At 43.2% G+C, this 8121-nt stretch overlaps 1 protein-coding gene across 2 annotated transcripts in view; it reads right to left on the minus strand.

The window, feature by feature from the left end:
• The window catches only part of BAIAP2L1 (BAR/IMD domain containing adaptor protein 2 like 1), a 66169-nt gene extending 58283 nt beyond the window's left edge, over positions 1–7886 (minus strand). Inside the window, exon 1 of one of the 2 annotated variants that reach the window (XM_054993282.1) lies at positions 7542–7886. In XM_054993282.1, the coding sequence (XP_054849257.1) occupies positions 7542–7592 (51 nt within the window). In that variant the 5' untranslated portion in view covers positions 7593–7886. The remainder of the gene's footprint in view (positions 1–7541) is intronic. The other variant, XM_054993283.1, reaches the window with a different exon arrangement.
• Between the last annotated feature and the right edge of the window lie 235 nt (positions 7887–8121).

Consider the following 8121-nt stretch of genomic DNA (forward strand, 5'->3'; position numbering starts at 1 on the left):
CTCTCTATTTAAAGTTTGAAACATGTCATTTCCAGTTTGCTGGGATCCCTTACATTTTTTAAAATTCTTGAACACCAAGGGCTAAACGAGAATCCTTGAAGGCAGGTAGACAGGGTGGGGTGCTTTTGGGAGAGGTGCTTCAGAGAAGACGGGGAAGGGAGAGCTGCAAAGGAATAGGGAAGAAGACAACAAATAGGGCACAAGAATGTGGCTAAAACGTGTGTTTTGACAGACTGGGAAGGGGAGACAAAAGGGTACTTGTATCTATGCCTCAGATCGGAGGGAAACAATTTAGTTGGGGATGTTTTAATGCTGCTTTGACAGGAAACACCAAAAGAAACAGCCCTCAGGGCAAAGCTCCAGTCAGCAGAAAGGGAGGCAACACCACCTACCTATAGACTCAGATCGGGGTTTCAAGTAGTCTCTGTTCTGACCAATGAAGAGCAGAGAAACCAGTATCTTTTTGGGACGGATGGCAGAAGCAAGGTTTTTTTTTTAATGGGGTGGAGTCCTAGTCATTAGAATTCTGCAGGCCCCAGACCCCCAAATTACCCAGCTCTAGGACATCCAAAACATCATATTTTTAAAAAGCCAGATTTTAAGTCTGGTTATATGAGAACACAAGGAGGCATTAGAGTTGACTGCAACTCCTTCTAATCAGTAATACACAGCATTGTTTCAGAAGTAACCATCCCATCATGCCTGTCTCTCTGGTATGTCCTCTGTCATCTTGGGCTTTTAAAACCATTTTCTTAAGTTAAAATGGTTGCCCCAAGAATTGATAAATATAGGACAGAAGGAGCAGAATATGTGCATAAATATCTAAAGTTTGAAGGCTGGTAATGAATATTGACCTCAATCACAATTATGATTTTTTTCAAATTGCTCTTTTTATAACTCGGCTTTCGAGTTGCAAGCTGCAATTCCTTTGCTTTCCGCTTAGCCACACCTTATTTTATTGTATAGCACTGATGGTAGAAGACTAGTGAAGTGGCCAACAACTGAATCAACAGAAGTTGGTCCAATGAAAGGTATCAGCTTACTTGCTTCCTGGTACTGTGTATTGTGCCAAATCATTCCTCCTTTGACAAACTAGAGCTGTACCACTACACACTCTTCATACTAGTCAATCATCTGCTCCATTCTAAAGTTTGTAGGTGGGTGCCATGAATATCTGTCATCCCACCACAAAAAGAAAGATACCATGGAGTTGGAAAAGGTACAGATGTAGCAATGTTGTATATGTGTTTGCAGAACTGAAATGCTATTTTGGTTCTCTAGGCCTCTGGACAACTAAACAGCTAGGATTTTCCCAGCCCTGCATAAGCAGGTAGCCTAGAAACTAGCAAAGTTAGCTGAATTATCCAGCGATGTACAGACAGAAGGGTTGCAGTGACCACTATTCTCATTTTGATTGCTAGTTGCATACAGATCTAACTTTATGGGTTGGAAAAATCTGCATTGCCTAAAAACAAATCCCATGACTTATTGCATGCAGGCAGCCTTACAAGTTTTCCTCTTTTGCAGATTTGCAAGAGAGTTCTGCTCAGCTACAGCATTGCCACCGGGTCCCCATATTCACTCAACCTTGATGTGGATTTCTTGAGAGTTTAGTGGATCCAAGATTGAAGCTGCAGCGGAGAGCATTTCTTAAATCAGCTGTTGTTTATTTTATAATTCTTTTATTTGGATATTTACAGCAAAAAATTTATAGCAGGTATGATGGCTGGTTAAGAAAGAATTCTGCCTAACAATTCCTGTCTAACTTGAATGAACATTAAAAAGCTATGGGAAGGGGCCATGGCTCGGCAGCTGAACACGCTTTGAACGCAAAAGGTCCTAGGATCAACCCCTGGCATCTCTGGTTCACAATCCTCTACCTGAGGTCCTGGTTCACAATCCTCTAACCTGACTAGACCAGGATGGACCAATGATATGACTTAGACAGCTTCGTACTACATCCATAAGAGATTTGGTTCCTCAAGTGCTTTGGAAACCTGGCTTCTTGGCTCTTCCCTAATACAGGGCAGATATCCTAGCCAACTCATAGCCATGAGAGCTTGCTTGGCCTGCACCCTTTCTCTTTGCTTTTCTATATTTCTCTTTTGGGGAACTAACAGGATGGAAACAGGAGTGGGTGGACAGTGGGGTGCTTTTTATAACAAAATATAAAATATTGGTAAGTTAGATTTTCATTTACAGTTTGAGTTATCATCGGTTATGCAATCAGTCCTAGAGAAAGCCTGCCAAACTCATGCAGAGCCCAAATGAGAGAGTCCAGAGCCATGCATGTGTCTGCAATGCAAACTCCAGCTTTGAAAGGTGAATGTCACAGTCTTGTAGGCAGATTGAGCTGAGCACTGCATAAAATTCATACCACCTTAACAATAAGATGAGTCATGCTTCCAAGTGCTTAGCACTGCCATGCCTATAGTTCACACACACATCCTTAAAATGCCAACTTTATTTTCAAGGAAAGCACTAGTTGTAGGGAAACTCTGCTATTACTTTTAGAGCTTTGTCAGTTTACACGATGATATCCACACATTGCCCACCTGGCGGTCTTGCACTGGATTCTGTAGACTTCTTGGGGATGGAGGAGATCCAGAAAATAGATCCCTGGTGCCCCAGGAGGACATATAGAGAAAGTTTGTGGAAATATGTTTAGTAGGTTTAATGAAGCTGCAAGAAAACAGCACTCCTGTGGTTGACCAGTGGGGTCAAAGGCACAGTGGAAGACAAAAATTCCTTTCCACCCCTTTTGCAGCCAGCACCGCAACCAGAAACATCCCCAGTTCTTTCTCTCCCCATCTTCCAGCCAGGTTTCATTTAGAACAGTAAGAGCGAGAACGACAAGATAGAAGGAGACTGTAATGCTGTGAGCTGAGTAGTTATAAGCTTCACCCTGTGAAAAGTATGCAACTCCCCACCCCCAATCCTAATAGGATAATTAGTAGAGACCGTAATTTAGCCATATCCTAGGAACATGCTAGAGATCCTGACATGGGCCATAATAAATTTCTAAAAAAATGTTGAAGTTTATTTTAAAAAATCCCTCTAATGACATAATCCACTGTTGAAATGTGGTGCATGAAATATGGCTCATATAAAAGAATTATTTCTGATAAAATAAGATCTTAGTGATTCTTCATAGCAAAGTAAGCAAACCTATTACTCTTTGGGTCAGGAAGCAATTTTCCCCAGGCCAGTTTGGCTAGGGATTCTGGCAGTGTTTTGCCATCTTCTGGTCATGGAGCAGGGGTCACTGGGGGTGTGAGGGGGGAGGTAGTTGTGAATTTCCTGCACTGTGCAGGGGGTTGGACTAGAAGACCCTGGAGATCCCTTCCAACCCTATGATTCTATAATGAGTAGATCATCTTGTACTGTTTTAATGTGGTCATATGATCACAAAAGTGCACATGCCTCATTAGGTTAACAATTCAGACACACCTCAACATAATTAAAGGGATTTGTCATGGAGAAAGGCATGGTTTTTATCATGGCAAAAAAATGCAACAACCTTTAATGTTAGGTTAAAATAGCAAAAACAAGACCACAACAACCTCTCCCAAATTATCACACAAAACATTTTAGTGTGTAGTAAACCTGAGCAGAATCAGAAACCATCCTGAGCTGACACGGTATTTTACAAACATACAATATGTAATACACACCCACCCAACTAATCACACAGAAGACTATTTACTAAACAGATTTCTCAAGGTACAAAAGATCTCAATAGCTTTCAAGCAGCATACAAACAGGATTGTTGCAATGTGTGGAAATGTGCTACCCCTTGCCTAGAGGGCAAACATGCAATTTTAAGAAAGGCAAATAGACCAAAAGGACTTTTAAACTCGGTGAAACATCAATATATCTCAGTTACATCTATACATCTTCTGTTGTGGGTGGGGGGTGAATAAAGCCCCTTCCCTGGCACAGGGTTAAGTCTTGCCACACACAGTGTAGCTGTGCAACAGAAAATTGAGTAGTAGCGGAAGATAAGAAGGGTGTGATCTATAAAGTGGCTGTTCTTGTTTTGGCATTAATGAGATGCCAACAAAGTTGTTAACTGATCGGCACTTATATAATTGACTACATATTACGTGCTCAAAAGCTGTCCCAAGAGAGCGGTCAGAACTTATGGAAACTCTGTACTTTACGTTTTAATACAATTGTAGAGGCCTTTATTGTCTATAGTTATGCACATTATCTTGTTATGGCTAATGGCCAAGATAAACAGACTTAATGGGTAATTGTAATCGTATATGGTGGTGAGGTCTGACAGCTCACTGAGGTATAGATATAATATATATATAATTAAGAGGCTGTTCTGCCATGAATCAGTCCCTTTTCTTCCACCATTAGGATTACTTTCCTCATACCTAAGAAAGTAATGGGGAAACCATTTTTATATAGAAATTCAGTATAAATACTATAGAAATACCCTGTATTTAGATGACTGGGTTTCTATACTTTGGAAGCAGTCTGCCTACAGCCTTTTCACAGTTGTGGGGGTATTCAGTCTGCCTTGCGGCTTCAAATCTCAGACATATGATATGCATGAAGAAATATTTCCTCTGTCCAGGAGTTACTGATGAAGGTATACTAGGTACTGGAAGTCTTACCTTGCAGAACTATACAGTGCTCCCAGACAGGAGCTCCCTATCATTGACAGGTAATCTATATCATGATTCTTGAACTGGCAGTGGTAGATATGACATCTGCACAGCTCTATCCTGGAATCTTCCCTATGCTGTTGCCTCTGTATGCAGATTACTCTACCTGTTCTATATCCTGAAGTCTCCTCAGTTAGAAACAGCATCTCTTCCATATTGGAGCTGGCTAAAAGGCATTGCCCACTTGCAATTCCTATCAGGAATATCTGTGAGATATAGGCTGTAGCCCTAAAGACTCTTTCCTATGAATAAACCCCATTGAGTAATATATGGGACTTACTTCTAAAATGACCTGATTAGAATTACTCCCATAGCTTCCCCTCCCCATCACTGAAGTGAAGCCCTCTACTGGAATATATTAATCCATGTTAAGACCTGGCTCTCAGATATCATACTCTCTTCTGATGGATTGTCAGACCGACACACCTCAACTTTTGACTTCTACTCTGAATAAATGAAAAGAGGGGAGAGAAAGATCTTTTCAGACACATAAGCATGATAATCCTCTGCATTCTCCCTTAATTAATCAAAATAACAATCATGACCTAATGTGATACTTGTAATACATAACTTGGATTAGAATCTTAATCCCAGGAACATGTACTGAAGGAGGGAGGGGAGGAAAACAATGTTTTGGTACACATGCTGGATAATGTTATTTACATACTTACATCATTTATACCCCACTTCCCCCCAATAGTGTTCCAAGCAGTTTACATCATTCTCCTCTCCTCCATTTATCCTCCCAACAACCCTGTGAGGTGGTTAGGCTGAAGTGTATGAGGTTCAAGGTCACCCAGCAAGCTTTTAGAACAGAGTGAAGATTCAAGCCTGGGTCACCAGACCCTAGTCCAGCACTCTAACCACTACACCACATTACAGAGTATCTAATTAATCCATGCCTCCACCTTAATTTGGAATAGCTTCCATCCTCTGACACTCTGTTCCCACAGTCATCATCACAGATTAAAAACTCTGCCTAGCAACTGTACATACAAAGTCCACCCTTCCACCAACTTCACTGTGGGGTTTCCAAGTAGAAACAGACACAACGTTGACAGCCACAAGTCAGTCTGAACCCCATGGAAGTATGCTACATGGTTTGTGATGTGCACACCCAGTTAGCATGGCACAGTTAGCACGGAAGTGGAGGAGCCACCACTGCAACTAATTTCTAGCATGCATGCACACACTATATGCTGACTCATGTGACAAGTAAATGTGCGTGTGTGTGGAGGGGGTGGTCATGTTTGCTTCAGCCCTGAAATTGCACAATTAACCTGGTAAAAGGAAGGGGGGTAAGGAATGAAGTGTTTGTAACCACCACCTCAGAATTACTCAGAATTACGCATGCCGAATCCACCCTTTTCTTGAACAATAATTTAGACTTTATTTTTAAAGATGGACTCAATGCATGTCAATGAGTATTAAGCATAGTTTAGTAAGCCATGGAACCTCATGTATGCACACAGCAAAATGACATGGCAGAATCCCTAGGTGGTAGAATGCACTTCTTTAGACTACAGAGAATCACTTTTTTAAATTTTTTTTATTTAAAATCCTAACATGAGAGCAGCCATGTAGGATCAAGCCAATAGCCCATCTAATCCACATCCTGTTTCCAACAGTGACTAGTCAGTTAGTGCAGGAAAGCTCTGCTCCCTCTAGGAGGTCTGTCTGCTCCCTCTAATAAAAGTGTCCAAACCCCTTTTAAATCCAGCTCTAAACCACCACATCTTGAGGCAGTGAGTTCCACAAGGCAACTACCCATTGTGAGAAATATGATAACTTCCCAAACCCCATCACCTGAAGCGGTACAGTCTACTTCACCATCTCATTTCTACTGCATTCAGCCACAGTGCCAGTGCGGGAAGTACTAGAAACCATGTTATTCCCTATTCATAAAAGACCACCTGTGCAAGATCATTTAATGCGAATAAATGGAAACCTAATCACAACAAAACACTTTTAAGTAGGGTTGTAGGTAAACATGTTAGGCCATGGAGGTGAAAAAGAACAAATCCCCAAGTCATATTCTACATCTTTTTAAAGGACTAAATATATTTTAAAACATTTTTTTTTAAAAAAAATTAGTTGGGGGGCACACAACTTTTATTTTTGGACATTTAAACAGCTGTTTCCAACCCAGAGCTTCCCCCTACCCTGCTTCCAATGGAAGCACTCCAGATTAAGAAAAACACAACTATTAAACAGCACTCAATGTGAATTAGGTAACTGTTTAACAGAAATTTAGCCACACTAAACACTTTTAAGAGGAGTTTGTAAGTAGCCAGGTTGAATGGGGGGGTATAACAACTCCAAACACAAAACTCATGTTGTACCTTTTATTAGAATCAAATACACCACAAAGAAACCCAACAAGGGTGTGTTTGTGGGTGCTTCGGTCTTAACAAAATGGCAGGACACAACTTTTTACAAACCCAATATTTTAAATATATTACCTCCCCTCCGAAAAACCCCAACGGGAGGGGTGGTGGTTTGGCCCTAATTTTAAAAAGAGGACTTTTCTCTTTGAACTATTTCCCGAGCCTCCCCCTCCAGACCTCTCCTCCCACACCCGCAAACAGAAGTCACTCCGGATTTTAAAGGTCCCTTGATGCGAATCAGACACTCTTTAAAAAAAAAATCATAATGGGAACCGTAACCCGTGACAAATATTAGGAATATCTGGTCTGGTTTGAAAGACAAGATTATCATTATTCTGATGTCAGCCCCCTTGGTGGCCCCGATGAGGGCAGAAAGACGGTGTTATGCAGAACTTTTTGTGAATAAATAAATACTTCCTTCACGGCCCCCCCTTCCCCGAGGATCGGCCCCTCCTTCTCGCCTCCCTCCACTTACTTTATAGGTGCTCTCGGTCAATTTGTTCACTTCTTCTGGGTCCCGGGACATCTTTGGGGGAGGGGAGGGAACCAAAAAATAAAACTGAAAAAGGGACGCTCAGAGGCGCCGGGAAGAACTTTCTGCCAACACCCTCAGGACGGCGCTTCTCCTGCGAAGGCCGGCCCCCCTCCGCGTCCCTCCGCGGCCGCCCTTGCTCGCCGTCGTCCTCCACCGAGCCCGGCCGGCTGAGGAGAGTAGCGGCGGCGGCGGCGGCGCTCCCTTCCCGGCCACCTCTCTCTCCCCCCCTCAAACTGTCAAAACTTGTGGAACCAGCCAGCTCGGCAGCGGCGCTTTCGCCCAGCCCTTTCCCCAGCCGACCCAACCCGGCCCGGCAGCGCGGCCGCCGGGGCGGAGCCTGGCCAGGGTGGGCAGGGCGAGCGAGGGGGAAGGTCGGCGGCGCGGTGGGTTGGCTGCTCGGCCCTGCCGGCGCCCCTCGGCCGAGCCGCCGGCGTCCTCTTCTTCCCTTCACCTGAGGGACCGGCTTCCCCTCCCCCGTTTTCACCTCATTATTTCCCCTCACCTGAGACGCCATCTTCCT

This window comes from Eublepharis macularius, chromosome 12 (assembly GCF_028583425.1).
Source record: "Eublepharis macularius isolate TG4126 chromosome 12, MPM_Emac_v1.0, whole genome shotgun sequence".
Classification (NCBI taxonomy): domain Eukaryota; kingdom Metazoa; phylum Chordata; class Lepidosauria; order Squamata; family Eublepharidae; genus Eublepharis; species Eublepharis macularius.